The sequence below is a fragment of the Pygocentrus nattereri genome, chromosome 27 (assembly GCF_015220715.1).
Source record: "Pygocentrus nattereri isolate fPygNat1 chromosome 27, fPygNat1.pri, whole genome shotgun sequence".
Taxonomy (NCBI): domain Eukaryota; kingdom Metazoa; phylum Chordata; class Actinopteri; order Characiformes; family Serrasalmidae; genus Pygocentrus; species Pygocentrus nattereri.
The window spans coordinates 7,825,205-7,849,542 of record NC_051237.1 but is presented as its reverse complement, the minus strand read 5'-3'; the positions used below and the strand labels follow the sequence as shown (position 1 = coordinate 7,849,542).

Below are 24,338 nucleotides of genomic sequence, written 5' to 3'. Positions count from 1 at the left end.
CTAGACTCTGACGTCAGAGGGGTCTTCAAAACCAAATGGGTAAAACTCGTGGAGCAGTGAGGAGGAGCAGTAAGGAGGCGCAGTAAGGAGGCGCAGTGTGGAGGCCTGTCAGACTGCAGAATGAGTGGGACTTGACAGGAAACAAACCAGCATATGATTCTGGACTCAATGAATCTAGTCATCGGGATCCGTGATGAGGCGGCTCCTGCTGTGGCTTCTGTTTTTTGCCGGATTCAATCAGGTACGAGAAGCTTTACTTAGCGCTTTTCCAGAAAGACCCAACTAGCAGAACAGCAGTGGCCTCATTATTTGCGCTAGACGGTGTGAATGGAGGATTAACACAGTCTCTGACTTTGAAGGTTTGGCCAAGAAAAGTAGAGCAGGTGTGCTGTCTGTACTGTCTGTACTGTCTGTCTGTGCTGTCTGTACCCGGAATTCACAAACAGTGGAAGGAAAGAAGGCCGTTTACTGACTCAGCAGTATTTCATTCACTATACAGATAAATATAGGAAGAGAACTGAGTTCTCCGTTTAGCTGCTTTACTTCATGTGTGAAATTGCATGTTTTAACACATCAGAATAAACCGTTTCTACTGAGACAGTGAAGTGAGGTGTGAGAGAGGAGAAAGTGGGTATCGTGTGAAGGTTTTTATTACTGTGTAAAATTTCCTCTCTTCCCGTCAGTGTAATGTTATGTAATAGATGGATCTGCGCCTCTTAATCAGCATCTTCACTTTCTCTCATGTGTTTATACCTGCAGTGACTCCTGATGATGGACATTACTGATATTAAAGAATAGTGCAGTAAATGTAGAGCATGCAGAAGACGGCAATAGTATCACTGTAGAGCAGAGAGCTGTTCATCACTAAATTACATCATGTTTAATGTATTTGGGGAATGTTCTGAAACCGTCTGAGACGGGGATGTAAGTGATTATACTGCCGCCTAGTGGAGGTTCTTCTGCTTTACACGGTGCAAAGCAGGAATAACAGTGTACTGACTATATTTCTCAAAAATATGGGGTTTAAAAAGTTTAACCTCAATAAACATAAAATGGCTTTTAAAATTTATTAAAGACAGTTAATTAATAGTGGTTGTTTATGCCACTGCTGTCCACCATGTCAAATGATCATATTATCCAAATTGAAAGAGGTCGGAGGTCAAAGAGGCCTGGAGCTATAACACATCAGAAATGTTGACATTTCACATAGAAAGTGACTCATTAGAACATCAGAAAGACATTGCAGGAATGCAGAGGTCAATCCAGGTAGCATTAGCCTGCGTTCTTACTGTTGTTGGTTATAGATCTATCTAGATCCTATCTAGATGTTCCAAATAGGTTTCCACACTGTCTGTAGTCTGAGTCTGTAGTTGTTTCTCCATTGAAGTTAAGCTCAAACGAAAACAGACTAACAGATGTTATAAAATCTGTTTTTAAATCTATGGCCCTGTTTACATTAGCATATTCATTGTGCATGTCCTTCACGTATGAAGAAGTCTTAAATCTGACTGAATTTGATATAAGACTGTGAAATATGCTGTAAAAATAAAGAATGGCTGTGACACCCAGTGGGTTTCCCACTGTAGCATGCCCTCTGATTTATCTATCAGCTCCAGCATTCCGAGTCCCATTCCAAGATTTATGACCATAACCTTTTACTCCTGTTAATGACCAGAAGAGCACAAAGTGACTGATAGGCTGCCAAGAACTTGAGACAAAAGTACAAAACCTTCATAAGACGATTAACATGGCTTTATTTTTCTTCAATTAACTCTGTTTATAATCCCTCACACATTTCTTGGCTTTCATGTAAGAAAATACATTTTAGTTGAAATTTGATTAAGAGCTTGGGCCTTTGAACTGCTAGACTCATTTACATGCATTTTTCAGTCAGCGGTTGACATTTCAGTCTTGTTAAAGGGGAATTCCACCAATTTTTTACATTTCTGCATGATTCAATCAGGATGTAAGCACATTAATTCAGAGAAATTTGATGTGAAATATGCCATTTTACAGAAATAGAGTCAGAACTGTTCACAGTGGTGGTGGTCTGAAGAGTTAATGCTTCTAAATGCTACCTCACAGAAATTTATCACATGAAATGTAGGTGAGTTCTCTTCCTGATGCCTGAGATGCTGTTTTATGACCGTTTGTAATAAAATACATTTTTGATTACATTTTTTAATACATGCAAGTAGTCAAATTTCCCAAAGAAATTCCTTTTTCCAGATTTACCACTATTTTCCCATAAGCAGATTTGCATATAAAAACTGAACATGTAGGTTCACTGGTCATTTTAGATCGATTATATTTCCCTTGTAGACCCCTGGTTCTTATCTACTACCACTCTCCATCGTAAATCTCCATAGAGTCTGTAAGTTTGGCTACAATTCACTCTTTCACATTAGACCAGTCTGAATGACTTTGTTTATATCTCAACAACTGAATTTTAAAAACTCAGTGGAATTCCCCTTAATACGTGAAATGGTATGATATACTCATGTATATATGATTGAATTGTTGGGATGAAGTACAAACACTAGAGCTTTGCTGCAAATTTCATAGTTTATCATTATGAGAGATGTTTTTCAAAATTGCTATTCAAACCTCAAAGAAAGCAATTCCTGCATTGCATCTAGCTCTTAATATCTCACTTTATTTGTAATAAAATGTGCATAATTCTCTTTCTCTCTTTGCTTTCCATACAGGCCTTCTCCCAGAGTTTCTCCATAGTGCCTTCTATACTAGAGCCCACTACACTCGAACCCTACAACCGCACTCAGTACTGTAAGTGGCCCTGCTCATGCCCTGAAATGCCCCCGAGCTGCCCACCAGGTGTCAGCCTGATCACAGATGGCTGTGACTGCTGCAAGGCCTGCGCCAAGCAGGTGGGTGAGGTGTGCAACGAGGCGGACAACTGTGACCACCACCGCGGCCTCTACTGTGACTACAGCTCAGACAAGCCTAGGTACGAAAAAGGAGTGTGTGCATGTAAGTGTCCCCTGCACTAAAACATGTCCTTGTGCTCCAGCCTCTAATAAGCACATTAACACTGTGTTCTGGGATTAGACTGAGATTAAGATTTTGAATTCAGATGGAAACACAGATGTACAAACGGAAACGAAAGCAGCATTCTGTAAACAGAACAGATTTAATTTATCAGTCACTTAATTCCTGTTTATATTCTTAGGAGTAACAAATGGTTTTCTTTGTGGGCAGTGTCAAATTACATGTTTTACTGGATTTCTAAGTGAAAATAAGTTAATCCTTTGCAGAGAACACACTTCTGCACAATTTAATTATTTGCCGAATTTAACATTACGGATAAATAGAATAAATAAATAAATGCATTGAATAAATAGAAATTGTACACTAAAATTTGCAGAAGAAGGCCATGTTCAGGTTTGTTTCCTGTTGAAGATGTGCTTACTTGTTTTTCACTTCAAATCAGCATCGCCTGCCATTTAATCAGTGGTGTTCAAACATTTGTATACTAATGCATGTCCTATATGATACCTTTTATTGATGAGAAAAAGCATGCCTACTTATTTTTTTCCAATTTTTATCTAAAAATTAGCTATTTGCTTGATAGCCTCTCAGAAATGAGCTTTGTGCTGTTCACCAATGTCCAGATCTACTCGGCTCGGGCTGCGAACACAACGGTGTAATCTATCGCAATGGGCAGAGTTTTCAGCCCAGCTGTAAATACCAGTGTCTGTGTGTGAACGGGGCCATTGGCTGTGTGCCTCTGTGTAAAGAGTCTCAGCCGCCCCGAGTATGGTGCCAGACGCCTCGCCGGGTGAAGATCCCTGGCCAGTGCTGTGAGCAGTGGATCTGTGAGGAGTCCAGGAGGGGACGCAAGACAGCACCGCGACACGCCATGGCAGGTACAGCACAAAGCTATGTATTCAGCAGGTCTTCTTCCAACACTCCTCTAGATAATAGACCAGTCATGTTATTCTTAGTTATTCAGCTACACCACATTTCCACAACCTTTCTTCTGATATTAAGAGTATGAAAGGGTATTTTCTACAGTAACAGTCTCTAGTGTTCTGGGACTTTACTTTCAATGCTGTGAGGATTTGATTGCATTCAGCCACAAGAGCATTAGTGAGGTTAGGTACTGATACTGCATGAAAATTTGGCATCACAAACAGCACTAGGCAGAATATCCCAAAGGTATTGGATGGAGCTCCATCACTTCAGAGAATGCTGTTTCACTGCACCACAGCCCAATACTGGGGGTCTTTTATACCTTTCTAGGTATATAGGTGCTCTAGAGCATCCTATTCTATTGGCAGTGCTTTTCTATCAATATTATACAATCTCTTGCCTGCATCAGCAGTGTAGCAGAATTCACCCTTTTTTTGGACATATAGTGTATTTCCCAGCAACCTTCTGATGGTGTGTAACATAGAAGAAAATTACATTGTCTTTCACAGGTAATGTTGATTTAAACTGAAAGGGCTCATATGTGAGCCCACTCATCAACTATAAGTAATAAGTAGTTTGCTCTAATTCCTCCTGGTCAGGAGACTGGGTAGGTTATGCAAGTATGTTCACCTGTTTTTTAGAAGATAGTCTTGAGTTTTGAGTTTTTGCTGTACGTTTCAGGTCGTCGTCTTATTGGAAAGTCCATCTTCTCCCCAGATTCGGTTTCTAGATTAAATTCTCCTCTAATATGTCCTGGTGCATCGCTCCATTCATGTATGACATGTGATGCCCTATTGTTTGCAGAGAAGCAGCCCAATATTATGATGCTCCCATTGGGATCATTCACTCAATGCTTCTTTCTCCAAACAATCACAATTGTTCTATTTTTGTTTCATCAGACCACAAGAATATTTTGTTATTTGTTATTCTATTTCTGTAGCATTAATGTGTAAAGCATTTCAAATTTTCCATCTATGTATATTTTAATAGTGTCTGAATACTTCATCAAGTTTGTTGTAAAACATACACATATATATACATATACATATAATATATTGTGTGTGTGTGTGTGTGTGTGTGTGTGTGTGTGTGTGTGTGTGTGTGTGTGTGTGTGTGTGTGTATAAAATGTATATATGTTTGCCACTTTTTCTTCACATTTGCACGTTAATATATGCAATAAAAAAACAAAAATGTATATACAGTAAGTTTAACCATAGTTCATAATTTTTTATTTATAATTTTTATGTAGTTGGCTATGATTTGATTTGCCCATATTGAATTTTATAGTCTTATTAAAAGCAATATTATGCTTCTCAATTATGGCCTGGATAAAAATGGTAGTTTGTCTTTCTGAAAGCTCTCTCCAGTGGAAAAGAGAACTGGCAGCAGAACTGTGTGACCCAGACCTCTTCCTGGAGCCCCTGCTCCAAGACCTGTGGGCGAGGAGTGTCCTTACGCATAACTAACGCTAACAAGCATTGCCGGATGGTCAAGGAAAGAAGACTCTGCAACATTAGACCCTGTGACGTGGACATCACCAAACACATTAAGGTACACAGAATGTCTGTTCTTTTTACAGTATAAGAACATTAGTTAGTTGCGTTTTAAAGATGTTACAAAGCTACATATTTTTCATCTGATTCCTTCCCAAGCCTGGAAAGAAGTGCCTGAACATCTACAGGGAGGAGCACCCAACCAACTTCACCATCTCAGGGTGCACTAGCAAGAAGCTCTACAGGCCCAAGTACTGTGGGGTTTGCACAGATGAACGTTGCTGCATCCCCTACAAGTCCAAAACAGTGCAGGTGGAGTTCCAGTGCGCTAAAGGAAGTGTGATCACTTGGCAGGTCATGTGGATTAATGCATGCTTCTGCAACCTCAGCTGCAAGAACCCCAATGACATCTTCGCAGATCTAGAGCAGTACTATGAGAACCGTGAGATTATGAATTGAGGACACAAATTCAAATCCTTCATAATTTCCTCTCATATGAGCCCTCATATGACTTTTTCCTATTGGAAAGAAATGTAGTACAGGGCATAGTCAAACTTGGAAATATATCAAAACCTGAAAATATGTCTATAATTATTTTCTCCTTTCCTGAAATATATATCTTAACTGATATGGGCACAGCCTGGTTTTGGTTTTTCTTTTGACCAAAAGAAGGCCTGACAAATTTGCACGTTTGTATAGATGTAAGTATTAAATTTGTAAAAAGATATGTTAAATATATTATCAATTTTATCACTTTCACTTATGCTTTAACTTATTCATGAGTGTATAAAGATGTGTAACATGACTTCGTTTGAATTGGTTTTGATCTACAATGTACTGTATTAATGCTTTTAATACCAAGAATATTGTCTTGTTAAACTGCAATCAGAGAAGACTGACATCTCAAGTCTGAGCAAAACCAGAGCTTGAACAGAAATAGCTCACATGCCTAAAAGTAAGTGGAAGGTGTTTTAACATCTCTTATTTGGTTTCCTCAAGATATTTTATGTATAAAATATAAGTGCTGTTGGCAGATGCAAATAAGTAATCAATCAAACCAAAAAAAGACAGGAGTTAAATTTTTTTATTTTCTTTTGTAAATAAATACAAACTGTTATCCCATTAAAAATGTATAGTGTGCGCTGCAGTGGGTTGTTGTGCATCTTTACAAAGCTAGATATCCTACAAAGCCTGCAAGTCTTTGCTGTAGTGCAAGTAGTACAGGAGTAGCTGCGTTACCATCTCTCCCCCTTTGCCCTTTCCAAATCACCACAAAGAAGAAACAAGCAGTGGATTCCATGGCACATTTTGTTCTGTGGTGCTTAATTGCATAGAAATGATCATTAAGGTCCACACCATTAATGGTGCATAAATCAATTATCTGGATATTCAGCATACAGGTACAAACCCTATACTTGTGTAGCCTACAGTTTGTTTATTTTTGTTTCATTTTAAAGAAAGACAGGCATCACCTCTCCTGGAATGCTCTGAATGTGCCGCTTACAATCATTTGATCTTGAAATCACTGATATTTAAAAAAAAAAAAAAAAAAAAAAAAAACCAACACACACACACAAAACAATCAATGGGTTACAAATATAACCCCAAAACGCAGGGTAATCCCACAGAGATAAATGAAGAGGAAAATAGTCTGTGCGTGTCCCTTAATTTTTTAAAGGTAGGTAGCATTGTAGAAAAATGCTTCCCCATAACCAACCTATCCTGTCATCACTCATTGCAGTCTTTTCAACATATACAGAAATGAATCATGTAGTAAAACTAATAAGCAAATATAATATCACAGTTACAAAAGTAAGCCATTTACAGTCATTCGGGTGGTAAGTGACACTACAGTCAAGTAAATGCAAAGAAAGTATATGGAAGATAAATGAGATGAGAACATAAATTTACAAACTCTTATGCTCCCTCAAGAGCAAAGCACTCTGACCATCTCCATCACAGTGTCTCTGTGCTGCGTTGCCCCTAAGAACAATAAAGCCACCCTCAAACAGGGCGAGTGAACAGAATAAGGGAGCAAATCAGCCTCCCCCTCATTTTTCTATCTCCCCCACAGCATTGGCCAGTGAACACCCTTAAATGCCATGGCAGATGGACTCTTTGGCCTAGACACAATGTTGACTATTGCAGGGGCTTTGAAGGTGGACCCAAAAGCTGGTGGCCTGCACGCCCTGGCATGTTAGTTTTAGTGGCAGCGCAGCACACACAGATCAGGGGTTAAAGGAAGTGTGTGGTGGGGTGTACTGGAGGGAGGGGCCGCTCTAGCATGACACTTCAGTGGACTTGAGCACAGCCTGGTCCACAGAGGTGTCCATGGTGTCTGTGTGGGAGCGGCCACGCTGGTTTTCAGAAGTGTGGGAGCGGCCCCTGCCCTCGTTGGTGTGTGACCGGCTGCGGTTGCCATCACTGGTGTGTGACCGGCTGCGGTTGCCATCGAAAGAGGTGACACTGGAGCCAGAGGCTGTGCGGGAGCGGACCAGGCGGGTCATGCTGGCAGAAGGCACTGGGAGAGAACAGGAGCAAAATGTCAACAAACTCAAAACCTCCTCCTCCTCCTGACCGCTCAAACTGAAAACTTGACCTTTTAGCATTGGTTAAACATTACGTATTTTAACTCTAAAATTCAGCATGAAATTGCTATAGTGAGTGAATGTAAAATACTTTAACATAAGTGTCAAATCTCAAACATGGTTATATAACATTCATTTTAATTCACTTATTCACACTTACTGTAGCCCATGCCCTGGATGAAGTACTTAAAGGCTTCTGTCAGCTTTCCAGGCTGTGGATAAAATTTTAAAGAGTCAGCGCTGGAGTATGAATAGCTCATCACATCTATAAAAAAAAATCCTTAATATGTGTTTTGAAATGAGGAGACATCTGTCAGTAGCAGGTGTCTGGGAGGGTATTAGAGTAGTGCAGCATGTGCCACTTAATCTGTGTTACATCCCTAATGATTATCTCACAGCCAGAGAAAACCAGCCACAAGTGTAGCAGTCAACACAACACACACCTGGTCAACCTGGGGCAAGCCTCCACAGTCCGCCATCTGTTGAAGGAAATGGAAAAGGGCAGGGGGGGGGGGGGGCAATGGGTTAAATTTCAGGTACAACGCACACCCTCCCTGTTTAATGACTGCAGCAGGGCTTTCACAGACTTGGAAAAACACAGCCATCCACATAAATGGCTCAATCTTCAAGTGTTCCATTAACTAACCTACTCCCAGCACTTATCAGTGACAAACTGAGCATTTGAGCCACCATAAACCTGCTTCCCTCATGGCCACAGGGGTGAAGCCAGTGAAACTAGGTCAACTGGAGAAGGATTCTGCCCCTGGGTTCAACCGCAAAACTGGCCTCTGTGCTCCCTGGGTAAATCAGTCACCAGCTATTGGAATCTTATCAGCTCCTGCCTTTTCCATCCAGCCTATTAATTATCTAGCCTAGCCTAAAAGCAAGAGAATACAAAACAAGAGAAGTCTTGTTTACCTTGAGCAGTGTGGTTTTGGTTGGGTCCAGCTTGGTGTTGCACTCCACCTGTGGAGAAAAGAGTTCAGTAAAAAAACAAAAGTACACATTTTAAAGACTTAAGTGTTGCACATTAATATTGATAACGGCTGTATAATCGGCAAGAGTTTAATTCATTAACATCAATGCAATTAAAGTATGAACTTCAACCCACCACAGCGTCCACTGCAGGGGAGCTGTCTCCAACCACTAGAAGAGAGGGGCACCTGAAAACAGCAGCACCATCATTAGGTCTCAAAATACAAGTGAAAACATTCCACATTTAACAGACATACTTGAAAATTACAATCCTCTCAATGCATTAAAACCTACTTAATGGTTCTGACGTTGATGGTTCCACCTGGAACAGGCCTCTCAATTTCTAGGTCCCTCCGGCTATGCATCAGAAATAGAACAGGTAAGTAATTTTTTTTTCCCCCAAAACTTGGACAAATTGTTGGCAAGTCTTTAGTAGGTCACAACAAGTCTGCATTCACCTGTTGTAGGACTTGACAAAGAGATGCAGGTTGTACTGGTTCATGTCATTCAAAATGTGGTGGCGGTAAGTGGCAATAAGGTCATGGTTCTGCTGAATTTCCTCCTAAAGACAAGAAAATATTTAAAAATTTAAACATTCAGCAGACATGAAGCTATATTCAGAGCAGGGTCTAGGCTCACCTTTCCAAATAGGTGGCTGATGATCATATCTGGCATCGCATGAGTCCATCCAGTGATCTGCAATACATTTTAAACATTATCTCAACACCTACAAAACCAGATAACCACTCACTGAAGAGAGAATGACATTGAGTCTTTATACAGAAGTAGGAGTTTCAGAAGTCGGAGTTTCAGAAGTCAGTACCTTATGAGCTGCCCAGTCCATCCATCCCTCAGCACATGGGTTGATGTTGATCAAAACGATACCCTCCACCATAGCAGGGTAGTCCAGCTAAAAACAGACAAATTTTTATTCAGCTACAATTCCAAAATATACACCATGCATCCTAATTTATTCTAATGATGGTGAGATCTGAATTTTCCTGATAAATAAAGGCTGCATGCGACAGAGCCGGAACACAGTATTAGACTGAAATCTAAAGGGAAACAGATGAAGACTCCCCATCATGAGGAGCTGTGGCGCTAACCAGCTCTGAACATTCCTCAGCAGCTAAACAATAAAAATCAATAAGCAGAAACATGCTGCCAAAACCCACACGCTGCCTTTAATCCAGGTTTGATTAAAAATTTCAAAAGAATCAACATTAATTTACAGAGCAAAGTAAATGGCAACTTACAGCAAACTTTGCAAGAATGTAGGCTCCGGCTCCAACGGCCATTCCAATCACACTCTTAAGACTGAGGTCACAAAAACAAAAGCAAATTACACAAGAGAATCCATTTAAAATATCTGTGATACAAGTCTTCAAAGAAGGCCCAAAAAACAAAAACCTAGATAAGTGAACATGTCTTTACCCAAAATGTTTGAGGACCACAGGAAGAGTCTCTGATAGCTGGTCCATGGAAGGGTACTCATACCTAAAATAGATCAAAGTAGTGATTACAATATACATGTCATTTTACAATGTGGACATGGATGTTGAACTAGATGTCCTCAATCTACATTGTGATAACGTGTTTGTTTTTTGGCACGGATCTGAGGCAATTCAGGTCAATTTTCAGGGTTAAGCCAAAGGTAATAATTGACAGAGGCCAATGAGCCAGCGCAGTTACCTCTGGGTTGAGCCAATTTAGGTTTGTGCAAGTAGTCAAGGTCAAAGGCTACAGACTGCCTAACCTATTTTAGCTGAATGCTCACCCAGTGGAGAAGGTGTTGGCACCCTCCTGCTGTCCTGGTGCATCCACATGGCACACAGCAAAGTGTTGCATGATCTCCTGCATGTCTTCGTGGTTGAACAAGGTGTCGAAGCACGTTTTGTCTTTATGAAAAAATTTAACAAAAACATTTAGGGGATTTTTTTTGCAGTTCAGATACTGTGATATCACTGTCAAAAAAATAAAAAATAAAAACCTCACAGCAGGAAACTAACTATATACTGCAACAATATACTCAGTCATTATATGGTTGTATGCAAAGCTTTGGCCTCAAAATACATGTTTTACTAATTTTAAGATAAAATCATGGAGAACTTCTTCCAATTCTAATGCACAACTACTGTCCATTTGCTGAATTTAACATTAACATTAAAAATAAACAAACACCATAAAATGCAATCCATGCAAAAGTTATGGCATGTTTTAGATCGTTTCATTGTAGTCTGGTCAGGGTGTTCAAACTTTTGCTTATGACTATAACCAATTATGTTGAGAAGTTTTGGGCCAACACTTACGGTTCAGCCCAATGTCGTGAAAGGTGAGAATGACAGGTCGGTCTCCTTTAGGTACTCCCTTCATGGTACAGTGGACCCTCCCATAAGGGGTCTCCACATCATGCTCCTGTAGTGACGAGAACATACCAATCACAATCTTCCATAATCAACCCAAGGCTCTGTAACAACAAATATGCCTTTACCAACAATGAGACATTTAACATCCAGGCAAGTACATGCTGTACTTGACAACAGAAAGCGCATTTAAATTGTTTAAAAGTTGTGACCCTTTCAAATTTTATTTGCTTCTGCATTATATTACATTTTGCAAAACACTACATCCCCTTCAGTTCCTGAGGCTTTAACTCAAAGCACCCAAAAACATTTCTTTAGGACTAGACTGGTGTGATGCCAGCAATTTATCACACACAAACAACCTCAAAGTCACAGTCCATAAAAAAAAGATTCTCTCCTCAAATGCATCTTCATGCTGCAGACCGACAGAGCATGCATAAAATTCAATGGCTCATCATCAAACCTACTGTCTGAGACAGTTTTTCCCAGCAAAAGACATTCAATATGACAAAATGTCTGTAATAGTCCATTTAAAATTTCATCATGTTACAACATGACTCACAGAACTCACAGAGACTTCAATTTCAAAGACGGGCTCCGACTCAGAGTCCTCCAGAACCATGGCTGCAGACTGTGGTTAGTGCTAGTAAGACTGGGTGTATCTGAAGTTCAGCAAGTAGGCAAGTAAGATCCGATTGTGGGTAAGCTCTTGCCTGTGCTTAGCTGCTTTTCATCTGTGCGCAAGGTTTTATACCCCTGCTGCCACTCTTCCTCATAAGCTCCTAGCTCCCGACATGCTTTGCACTACGACCAAAACAAGCTAATTCTAGTTGAAGAGATCTGTAAATTGGATCAGCCAATGCCAGACGATTGGAGCGTTTGGGTAACGGAAACTTAAAGGTCAATTTAAAGTGCAGGCCAGACAATCACATGATAAAGCTAAATACAGTATGACATACATGTCATCAGGTCAAACAAGCATCAGCCATTTGAAGACAATGTGATGTTTCTAGTGAGAATCTGGTAGAATACCAACATCTGCCTTACTGATGTAATACTCAAAGGCAACAATAATTGATTACCATAGAAATATTTCTTTAAAAAGGATGAAAGGGGGCCATTTATGTTTTGAGGCCTCATACAAGGACTTCCTACAAATGTCATGAAAATGAAGGACAGGGCACACTCCACCAACCACCCCCCCACTACCTGGACAGATTATTCTATATTCATATGGTGCCGATCCCCAGCTAGAAGCAATTTTCTTTGAAAACAAATGACCACAAGCGCAAGTACAGGATTCCTTGAAGGAGAGGCTTTAGCCAAAGACCAACAGGCTGACAGAGCAGAAACCGGCCTTGTTTCCCTCAAAGAGGAGCACCAAATCAAATAACCCATTTAACACAGGAGCCGAGAAGAAAACATCTTATGCTCCTCCTTAGCCACTGAGTGAAGGCAAACACATGTCATCTGCCCATCGGTGCTAATCCCTTTAAAGACGACGAGCGGCCTTACATGCAGAGTGTCAGCAGCCCTAAACCAGTTCTGGGCAGATGGCTGTTGCATTTCTCTGCTGCCCATGTCAACACGGGCACATTTGAAACACATGGCCTGGAAACATGACGTCTTTAATCCTTGTGGGGGTTATCACGAGAGGGCAAGCTGCTACACTGTCTCATATCACCAAGCCGTGGCCCTTCTGGAGGACACTGGCAAGTAGGGTTGTGGGTGCTTCCAAGATGTTCCAAAAGAAGCATGACAGGGAGTATTTATAAGAGTAAGAAAGAACATGCTTTGTTCTGGAAATCAGCGACCAAAGATGTTCCTCTGTTTGAACAACCTGCATCATATAATCTTCAAGGCTGATTGACACCTTGAATACAGACTCGTTTCATGTGGTCAAGGGTAGGGAGTTTCGCACTCACTAGAGAAACATACTAACTAATTTCTTTACAATAATGGTGAGAGGAACCAGAGGTTGATATCTACAACTGAAATATAGCCATTTTATTTACTATCCAAAACTACAAATTAAACTACACACATCTTCATATTGATAAGTGACAAAAAAAAAAGAAAGAAAAAAAAAATAAGTTCTCTTTGGGGACAACTTCTTAAGATTCTCTGCCATGAATGAATTTTTAACAAAAGCTTTTTTGTTTTTTGTAGGACTATTGTAAACTGGGCCTTAGGTTTCAGGGAGGATATTCTTAACCACTTAACAGCTTGGCATGAAGTAACGTTTGATGTATTAAGCTTTGAACATCTGGTTCCCATCACTGAACAATTCTGAATGGGCAAATTTCTCCAAAACATCTCATTTGCATCAAACCACTCGGAATAACAATTCTTACATATTAATGGTTTAAATTAAACAGAATTTAGAAAACTCAGAGTTCCCCTTTAATGTGCCTGAAAAATCGCATTGCTTTAGGTGTCAATCAAACCAACCATCAACTATTAAACAATATATCCCCAAGCACAGGGGTGCCTGGGGATCCTCCACCCTGGAGAATTTCAATTCAACACACCTGGCTCTAATGGTCAAATGCCCCTTGATTTGCTGGATCAAGTCTGTAGATTAGGGTTGGAGTTAAGCTCTGCAAGGTGGTAGATCTCCATGACCAGGACTGGACACCCTTACCCAAGTGAATCAAATAATTTATGATTTTGACCACTAGGTGGTGACAGTCAAGACAATGGAAACACCACCATTTGCTCCCAAGTTGGTGCAAAGAACTTTAACTGATCTACAGATATAACACAGGTGCACAAAACACTGAGTAAACCAAAATCTCAACAATAATGGACTTGCCTTTATTTCCAGTTGCTGGACAGCCTCTCTCAGTCCCTGGATGAAAATAACAATAATGTATTTATGCAGGTGTACAGAGTGTGACGGTGAGCAAAAAATGCATTTCTATAGATGAAGAATTGGCCACATACCTGGAGGTCCTTCTCTACAAGCAGAGGTTTTGACTCAATCTGGATCTCCTCCATTTTCAGTCTTGTGGACAACTAGAAAAAGGAAGAGGAAATTGCAAATTCAACACCCAACAGGATTGTTTCCAAGTTTGCGCACAGTTGCTGCAGGGTGTTACCGCAACATGTCTCAAGCTCCCCCAAAGGCAATAAAAGGAAGTATCAAATTACCAGTCAGAGGGAGGATCCTCTCTCCTCCAACTGTCTACACTTTTTCCCGATCCTGACTGTGAGCAGGAAGTACATCCATTACATATTTCCTTTGTTCATTTTTGGGATCTGATAGTTTTCCTTCTTCTCCAGAAAGTAAAATACAGTTGACATAGTAGCAGCAAAAGTATGTGTCTATGCACAGTGGAAAGAAATCAATTTCACTGAATCAATACTTTTAAATATATTTGCTAGTTATGAAATTTATACTGACCAATCAGTTTAATTTTCTAGTACCCTTGACATGACCCTGAAGATATTTTTGGTGACATTCATATTGTACTTTTAGCCAATCAAGAAGGGTTCTGTTCTCTTCTCAGTTCTGCAAAACAGGAGGGAAATAATGAAATTAGGTGGCAGTGATGCTGCAGATTATGGAGTCCTGAGGATGGTAGCTGGAATGTCACTGTGCATGTAAATTGAACAAGAGCTTGAACAGGCCCTTTGTTTGGCCAGAGGTTTCTAAAGGTCACGAGTTAGGCTCTTCCTTCACAGCGGCTCTGGATGCAGCACACAGGAAGCCACTGACACGGCTGCTTCCCTGGCTCCCTGTGGTCTACGCCTTTTGCACAAAGCTTTTTAAAGCTCGGCTATGATGCAAGCATGAAAGCTATTGTGTTTTATTCACTCACCCCTTCCCCCTTCAGAGTCCTGAATAGAAGGTGTTGAGTTACCAATTTATAAGTGTTTTGATGAATTTGAATACATAAATGCCTTTGAATTTTATAATTTGCAGAGGTTTCAAGTGTCAGTGCCCAGTTTGGAACTGTTCACTCCAGATGAATAAATCAAACTTGAATCTTTTCTTGTACCTAAAACAAGCCTTCTGATTAAACTGGCTCCTCTTAAATGACACTTGGCAGCTGCAAGCTGCACCAAGTTGGCAATATATGGCATCTAGGTCACGCACTTGTTTCCAAGCTCTGTGCCCTTGTAGCCTATCCTGGATAATTGCTTACCTGTAAGGAAGTTAAAAAAAAAAAAGTGACTGCTGTACTCCGGGAGAACAGGACATGAAATCAGTTAGGACATTAACCCTGGGTGTTTTTATAAATGCACTCAGAACCATCAGTTCAAGTGGTCAAGTTATATTGCCAAGGAGTGTTCCAAAAGAGATTATTTACCTCATTTACAGCTCACAGCAAATTACTGCTTTTCCAAGTCACAAACATGTCCTCAAACATTCTAGTCTGTTAAGCATTCTCCTCATTCAGCAGTGAGAATACTGTACTGATACCAATTTTAGATGTGAAGGCTTTAATAACTGGATCTTGGATGCACAAGCTATAATAAACATCTAAATACACTGCAAAAAAATCCTCAGGAAATAGTGGTATCAGTTCCCCATTTCACTACACGTCCCTCCTCCACTGCCATTACAAAAAGAAAAAAAAAGCCAATGCTCGTTTAGGCCTCTTCAGCTCAAATACGTCTAAAATGCATGGAAAGATCTGCCAAACCTACATGCACTGCTAAACAAACATAAAATACAATCCAACTTTTTTGTTGTTTCATGTCACCCAATTGGGGATATTGGTGTACTTTTTACTACTTTTCCATGCCTGATTAGCATGGCTGCAAGCATATTCTTGGGAATACTGGATCACAAAATAGCAGATCGGGGCAAAATCCTGTCAAGACTGTATCAAACCTATTGACCTGTGTCCGTATGCAATACCAAACCGAAGTAAAATTAAGGACATACTCAGCACACTTGCTAAGTCCAGAAAGCCTGGCATCTGCAGAAACAATGATTGCTCCCCTAATCTTTGGAAACTCGTTTAATCTGTCAAATCCAGAGGCCTGAAATATCAGCTAAGCTTGTGCAGACCTACATTTTCAGGCCGAGAGGGACATCAAAACTATACTATTAAGGCAAGACAGACCTATGCTGGGAGTTCTCCCTACTCATTTGAGACCCTTTTCCCACTGCATTGTAAACACACAAATCTTTTAAGCCTGAGGTTAAAGTGATCCAGGCATTAGAGAGTGTGTGTGTGATGGGTGATTAACAAACGAAGATGCCGCTCCATATTTAAAAGGCCCTCTTCAACATGTGTACGGATTAAACATAAAAGAAGCACAACAAAAGCACGAAGCTGAAGTTTATTCGAGTTTTCCCGTTCCACCTTAAAAGATGCAGCAGTTGCGCACTGGCGCCTCAGGCCACTTCATTAAAATGAAAATTCGAAAAAGAAGCTGGAGAAAACGGAGCCAACTTCAGCCAAAAACAATATTACACCACGAATAAAGAGGCTATAGTTTAAAAACACAAACAAATATATCTCAGGACCACACTTAGGCTAAAAAAAGAGAGAGAGGTGGTGAAAAGCGAAAAGGCTTCAAGCTTTACAAACGGTGTTTACTTATGACGCTTCATCCTGTGGCACACATTTCCTGTCGATCATAACACACAATAAACAGAGGTTTTCACAGCTCACACCATGTGGGAAAAAAGGGCACTGGCTTCCATGGAGAAATGTCAATACTGACATACTGACACTAAGGGAAAATTACGCTTCTGCTGCTTCTTTTACCATTTACGACGGAAGCGCTTCGTCCATGTTCATCATGAAAACATCGCACACGTGCGCCAGCACGCAGACACTTCCACTCCATCAACAGCAGGTGGGACGGTGATTTCTTTGCGCACCCGTTTTCGGACAACCCCCGCCTCCTGTGCAGTGATTGGCTAGAAGTATCCCGCTTCCTGAATTGGTTAACAGTTGGTGCTCATAAATCTGCCCGTTGGTGTTGCTTTGTCCTCAATTTGCCATTTTACCACGCGTATTACCACAGTCCCCGCACTAGGATTGTGTATTTCGTGCTAACGACATTAGTGTTATTTTATTATTATTATTATTATTTTTTAATAGCACGTCTCGAATCTCTTTATGAATAGATCTGCTATTAGCCTATCCTAGCCCAGGAGAGGCCGAGCTTGTCGCAATACGGGTGGAAAAACACAAACATGTATACGGACCCGCACCCTTGTACTGTTTCTGTAGCGTTGTATACAGAAATATGTTAAGCAAATGCACCATCAAGTTGGCAAAGCTCGATTTCGAGGTTATATTACCCAACAAATTAAGTTGTAAGCCTCATGAGAGTGGCATTTTACTCAACTCCTCAACAATAACAGAACCACGTTTACACGTTTTCGACAGCAGTACAGCCCATAGAAAGAGTTAGGTTTAAATAGTGAAGCACTAAGAAACCTAGTCATATAATTAATTCATTACTCACCACTTAGATTTGATTGTCCAGAGAAAGACTAAAATTCATGCAAATAAAAAAATGAAGGCAAAAAAAAGTTGACGCAGACGTGCTCGCTGAGTGTAGGACAATGCTTCTGTTATTTACTACGTGCTGCTGATGCAGGATGTGACAAGCAGTTTTATAAAGGCGTGTGCGGCCAGCCCACTGTGAGCTGAGCCCACTGCTATTGGGCAACTCTGGCTCTTTCAGTCTTACCTCCCTCTTACAGCATGTAGGAGATATGATGACACAGATCTGCTTAGTAGGTGTTCTAAATTAAAATGGACATGGAATGTCCACAGTAATGTCTAGGTTCCTAGTGGTGGTAGTTTAGCTTGATTAGTGGGGAGGTTTGTGAAGGCAGTTCCTTTCTGGTAATGAAAGTTTTAAGAATGTCAAAACATAAGTTGGACAGTATGCCATACAAATCTTAAAATGAAGGTTAATCACAGTTTGTGTGTGTGTGTGTATGTGTGTGTGTGTGTGTGTGTGTGTGTGTGTGTTGGTGTTTGTGTGCGTGTGTGTATGCACGTGTAAGTGTGACTCATTAACATTGTGTTGCCAAAGCAACTTTCAGCTCTATTATGGGGAGGAGGAAGTATGGTGGTATTTCTCACCCACTACCTTCAGAGCTTCCAAAACATTTGCAAAGAATCAGAAACAGTTCTGTGAATGCAGGTTGTTCGTCTGTTTTGAGTCTGCTTTGTGCATATTTTAAGCCAGTTTGGTCCTTTTACTACTTTTACCTACAGTTTGTGAATCCCAGCTACTACTTTTTACACTTTTTAAAAATAAGCATCCCTGAAGTAAGTCAATAAACATTTAATTGAGAAATGTATTGCAAACTGTGTTGTGAAAAATCATGGGTGGGTGTAGAGAGAGAAGTTTCTGTATCTATACAATGCTGCCAGTGTGAGGTGGCTGAAGCACAATACAGAGCACATTCACAATAGGGCCATTGCACAGAAATAGCTATTACGCTAATCAACTCTCGAGCCGCGCTTACACCACAATCAGACCCAGTGTCAGGATAAAAAGAGCTGTGGTAGTTTTCATCCTTCATGTTTACTATGAAAGGTTTACTAAAGTGTGAGTTTTATTCCAGCTATAAAACCTGACTATGAACCATGACCTTTCTTTTCAATAGACTTATCTTACCGCACATGATAAGGGTGATTTTACTGCACTGTGAGGCAGACAAATCTAATCCTTGGCCCAAATACGAGCTTGTCACTAATTTAGGCATAGGTTTTTGGTCAAATGCTGCAGATGACATGCCATGAGAGTTCATCTCAAGACCCTGTAAATAATGATGCTCCAAAGCAGTTCTTTATCTGACTCCACAGAGTGTATGAAACACAGTGAAGACTATACTACACTTGTTATGCACATAATCCATCTTGCTTTCTAATCTACTGGCTATTATATAATATATAGTCTATGTCTATAATCTGTGGCTGTCATGGCAAAACCATAAGAAAATGCAGACATGTGATTTTGCATGTGCAAGAATGTAATATGTGTTTTCAGTGTTTTTAAAAGAAAAGGTTCGCTTTAAACATTAAATGTTGGTAGTCATGACAAAAAAAATTAAACACTGAATCAAAAGAATTTGAGTTTGAGAATGTTAAAAAGTTATATAGTAGAGCAAATGTCAATGGGACCCAGTGGGGTTGGAGATCTGGCTTAAAGAGTGCTATACAACCGATAAGAGTGATGGACTTTCACCTGAGAGATTAGTGTGTTTGAATGTGAGGCGTCTGCCTCCCTACTCATACCTATCTAGATCAAGGACTCCTCATGTAAAATGCAGAACGGCCACAAATATTCCAACACCTTCCAGCTCTATTAACCCCTTGAAGACAAGGTTTATTGTTGATAGGAGTTGGAAAATTACAAAGAAATTACAACTGAGTCAAATTATGAGTCAAATTATGAGTATTTCGTCAAGTAAATAAATGTTTTACCACTAAAAACTTATTTGATGGTGGGAGGCATGGTGACTAATAAACAGTACTAGTCCTTGCATAAAGATAAATTAGCATAGATGTGGGCACTTTCAGTTTTACACTGAATATAGGCAATTTTCATTTTCCTTTGGTTGGAAGTTTTAATAAAAATAATAAATTAAAATGCATAGAAAATCACCAGATTGGCAGGAGAAAAAGAGAGAAATCCCTGAGCGTTTGAAATTTGTAATGAGTAGGCTGGAAATGTAAGGTGTGAAAAAAATGTTTCTCTCTTGGAAATGTAAATAAGAAATAGTGTAAGTATTTGATAATACTCAGGTACAAATCTTCCAATATAATACTTAAATACAGTAATGAGGTGTTTTCCACCACTGATTATTGAGCTATTAAGTATATTAAGTATATTAAGTTGTGTAGTTATGAGTGGGAGATAATGAATTTACATGAACAGTAGGCCGAATTATGTCGCTGCAAATTTTGTTTCCATTATGAAGCTTTGAAAAAAAACTGACAAACACACAAACAAAAAACAAAGTTTTACTGTGATGACTATCAATCATCCCTTCCATCTTTTTTCTGAATCTGTTCATCCAGGGTCACTCAAAGTTCAGCTTGCTTCTCACTTTTCCTTGAGGTCACTGTTCAGCATTTCGGGTCACTGAAATTGCACTCTGTTTTCTTCCAGCACTCGAACTACAGCTGTGAAGTTTTTTCTTCACAGTTAGATGAAATTGGAGGTATTACATTTCTCAGAGTGAATAAATAAACAATGACCTTTGTCCCTTCGCAGGATTCAAGGGTGTGTATGAGGAAACCAGGGCCGCACAGTCCATTTTCAAATTTCACATTCATCTAGCAAATAAAAGTGATAAGAGTATATTTTTATTTTGTTATTTTCTCTCTTCTAAATTACCTCATGTCCCATGATCAGATTAGATTCAGCTCTTCTGAGCTATGAGACTGTGGGAGGGATAAATGATGCAATGACACTGTTCAGATATAGTATGAATCATCCTACGTAGTGATTCAGAGTCTCATGACCTGTGGCATAGCAGTGCTTTACTCAACTTGACTCTGCTATGTCTGCTTCAGTCTGGTTTTGAATAGTTTCTTAGGGTGTGTTCTTTCAAGTGGAGTGTCTGATCCCTCCATTCACTCTATGGAACAGTTCATCTCCAGTTCGTTCTTTATAAATGATTATTTAACAAATAGAAAAGAAGACTTTGTGGTTGCTGTCCTCAATATAGCTAATAATATAATAGAAAAATGAATGCAAGAGTCAAATTAGCCCTTTGTCCAAAGTCTTATTAAGGAATAAATCATGTGGTGCTGCATGTTAACCTTTGGACTTCTGTACTGTTGAGTTGGGAAAGTGTAGACAGTTATAAATGAGTGTGGAACAAGGGTTCAGTGCACGGGTGAATCATAAACTAGGCGATGAGCAGGCAAAAACAAACTTATTTCATTGGGTTCACTGTGAATAAAATCTGGGACAATGAAGACTTTTTTACATGTTGACATTTCCAGTTGACAATCTGACTGACAAATCCTTGACAAATCATTGAAATATTGTTATACGTGTGCTTCCATTGCAATTGTTTTATTAGCACTAGTGCTTTTCCAAACATCCTTCTATGGGTCACATAAACAGAAGACAAGTGGATCTGACCTTCAGATGATACTTCTGGACTCTGTGTCCACAGTAGAGCTGCTATAACAATCATACATTGCTCAGATAACTTCAGATTGTTTATGACAATCAATTTAAAGAGAAACTCTTTTGTACAAAGACTTCAAACTACTAGTCCAAATGCATGGCTGGTAGGTTAAACTGTTTCATGAAGGCCTGATTCTTCAGTCTTACTAATTCAGCTTTGGTGAAACCAAGGAAAACATGACAGTGATGTGAACACATGGTTGTTCTAATCCTTCTTAGCTCTCTTTATGACTGCAAAAACAGAGAGATTCCAAAGCACTCTATCTTTTTTAGTACATCTGCCTCATTACTGCACATGGGTAGCTTTGGAAGGATCTCTTTGCATCAATAGTGTGAAGACATCTAGATTTTCCCAATGTTTTTCATTTTAAATAAGCAGGTTTTTCTTGTGTTTAGCAATTCTTAAATATAGTATATTAATGACTTGTTATGCTTATTTTGGGGGGAAATAATTATGTGTAAATATTGGTGACAATATTACTTTGGGAACAATGCCAAAGCTCACACATTTTATCCCCTTGTTGTGACGTCAGGACTCATCAGCACTCAGACCTTTCACCTGTTTAAAGCAGCGTTGAGCCAAAAGATTTTAAATAAGTGAAACTTATCTGAAAACTGTCAGATCATTATTGGGCAAACCCTCCCTTCATACCAAGGAAGACACTGTGATAAAAATAAATGCTACAAAGCATATTCAAAGTATTGATAAATAGGTGTTTTATGCAAATTAAAATTTTGCAGGTATTCTTTCTTACTTGTTTGTTTCGTGAGAAATTCTCAGTAGTTAGTTGTTCTACCTCACTGTGTTTTTGAGGAGGAATGACTTTCACATTAGGCTTTTTCAAAAACATTTAGTTACACCAAACATTGAGATTTGTTCAGTATAAATAAAAACTAAATCAGTTATTAAATACATAAACAAAGCTGTGGGCAGATTTTAATTACAAACAAAGCACCTTCATTGTCTGTAGTAACAAGCTAATTTGGACATGGAATCTCTGATTTATATGACAACAACAGTTTTATTTGACACCAAATAAAAGGCTTGTTGTCACATAAATCAAGGAGATTCCATGTGTGTGACAGATTCAGTGAACCGGGTCGATTTTACAGCAGCAAAAAAGTGGGGAATTTAACATTTTTACCAGAATTTGGAATTATTGCAAATATCAGGAGCCCATGTTGTTCTGTCCTCCTTGGCTGTGCTGGCATTCCTGCTACAGGTCACTGCTTTTGCAGATAAGACAATACCAATTACTGAGGTGGAAAATTGCCCTGACCTGCCCTGACCTGTTCATGTTTTTCCATGAAAATAGCTTACACTGACTGACCAACTACCTGTCAAAGGAGAGTTCAAGGTAACCATGTTTTGTAAAGCAGAGCTGTGACTGAAGTGAATGCATATATAAGTGAATGAATATATAACAATGTTTTAAAAGACACATACTATTAGTAGCTGGAATTTGTTGCCATGCAAGTGACTGATGTTGTGCAACTGACTTTTCTTTCTGTCTCATATGTCATCATACATTCCCACTGCACCTCTTATTCAGTATGACTTAGCAAGCATTGTTTTCTAAGAGCCTCTAACAGATTTAAATGCACATTAATTACAAAAAGCCCTTTGCTAAGTGTAAGCATGCTGAAACAACAGCACACTCAGCCAATGTTATTATTATTAGTCCACACACAGGAAGAGTGCTTGAAATTTCTGGGAAAACAAGCTCAAATGTAAACATCCCTGTTCATCTGCCACAGCTGGAAAGGCAGCCCCCACTCAGCAACAGGCCCTCAGCCAAATGCAAGGTAAAACCTGAGCTAAATCTCAAGGTCTGTAGAGGTTACTTTTGCCAGCAAGTGGCAGATCTGAGATCAAGTGCAAATGAATATAAATTAGAACAGATACGTGCTTTTTCAGATGTGCTCTGAAACCCTGAGACTGTGGTAATGATTACTCGACTAATATAAGGTAGACTACAAAATGTTTCTTTCAACCTATCAGAAAATGTCTGTTAATCATTTTATGGACCTCCTGTCCTTAAAATCATTTGTCAGGTGATTTCCTATTACATTCAAAACAAGGTCACACAATCAAAACAATGGCTAAGGCACTCATGTTTTAATATCTGACGTTGATCATTAGCAAATCTTAAAGTACAATTATTACAGTAGCACAATGCCAGGAATAACACTGCAACAGCAGCAATACAAACGAATCATGTGATCTTCAAAAATCTGTGAACATTTGTTTTGTGGTTGATGATGACGATAATAATAATAATAATAATAATAATAATAATAATAATAAATACTTATAAATAAAAATACTACTACTACTATTACTACTACTTCTAGTATTACTAATAATAATCATTTTTTTGGGGGGGGGGGGTGTTGCTGCTGTTTTTGTTGTGACTGCTATTGTTACATTTACTAATCACTTTTTCTTACTACTCTCAATGGTCAGCAAACATACCCTACATTTATAGACTGACTGACTGAAAAAGACCCCTTGTTTCCTGTAGACCCTTCAAAACACATCAGTGCTCTGTCTATTGGATTATCAGTGACCTGCTCTCTCATATCTGTTTGATTTCCGTATCTCACATGATGAGAACCTTTAAGTGTGAGCGCTCATAACAATATCACCATCACTGGTGCATTTAAAATTCCAGGTAATGAGCGTGTCCGTCTCAACGACAGCAGAGATGATGGCGAGCAGCGCTGCGCACACCTGCGCACAGGCACTAACCACGTGCTAGTGCGGGAGTGACGGCGAGACGTGGCAGACTTCACGTACTGAGGACGTGCGCGTGGCCAGGGTAGGCGGGGCTTAACGCCTCCGCGT

At 39.6% G+C, this 24,338-nt stretch overlaps 2 protein-coding genes across 4 annotated transcripts; one reads left to right on the top strand and one right to left on the bottom strand.

Annotated features, from left to right (window-relative positions):
* The first annotated feature begins 23 nt into the window (after positions 1–23).
* ccn4a (cellular communication network factor 4a) lies at positions 24–6,992 on the top strand. Its single transcript, XM_017694598.2, has 5 exons — positions 24–241; positions 2,709–2,991; positions 3,633–3,887; positions 5,292–5,485; positions 5,587–6,992. Exons 1-5 carry the CDS (start codon positions 194–196, stop codon positions 5,884–5,886), a joined length of 1,080 nt encoding a protein of 359 aa, XP_017550087.1. The 5' UTR covers positions 24–193; the 3' UTR covers positions 5,887–6,992.
* On the bottom strand, positions 6,494–17,930 carry ndrg1a (N-myc downstream regulated 1a). 3 transcript variants are annotated; one of them, XM_037535384.1, is made up of 16 exons: positions 17,792–17,930; positions 14,300–14,371; positions 14,169–14,204; positions 11,300–11,405; positions 10,768–10,888; positions 10,425–10,487; positions 10,247–10,307; positions 9,814–9,900; positions 9,630–9,686; positions 9,449–9,552; positions 9,285–9,347; positions 9,127–9,178; positions 8,934–8,981; positions 8,459–8,494; positions 8,176–8,227; positions 6,494–7,948 (listed from the first exon to the last, which is right to left on the bottom strand). In XM_037535384.1, the coding sequence occupies exons 2-16, from the start codon at positions 14,351–14,353 to the stop codon at positions 7,707–7,709; spliced, it is 1,182 nt and encodes a 393-aa protein (XP_037391281.1). In that variant the 5' UTR covers positions 14,354–14,371; positions 17,792–17,930; the 3' UTR covers positions 6,494–7,706. The 3 variants fall into 3 exon arrangements, with proteins under 3 accessions (XP_037391281.1, XP_037391282.1, XP_037391283.1); XM_037535385.1 differs by lacking the exons at positions 14,169–14,204; positions 14,300–14,371; positions 17,792–17,930 and adding an exon at positions 11,916–12,093; XM_037535386.1 differs by lacking the exons at positions 14,169–14,204; positions 14,300–14,371; positions 17,792–17,930 and adding an exon at positions 11,925–12,092.
* Between the last annotated feature and the right edge of the window lie 6,408 nt (positions 17,931–24,338).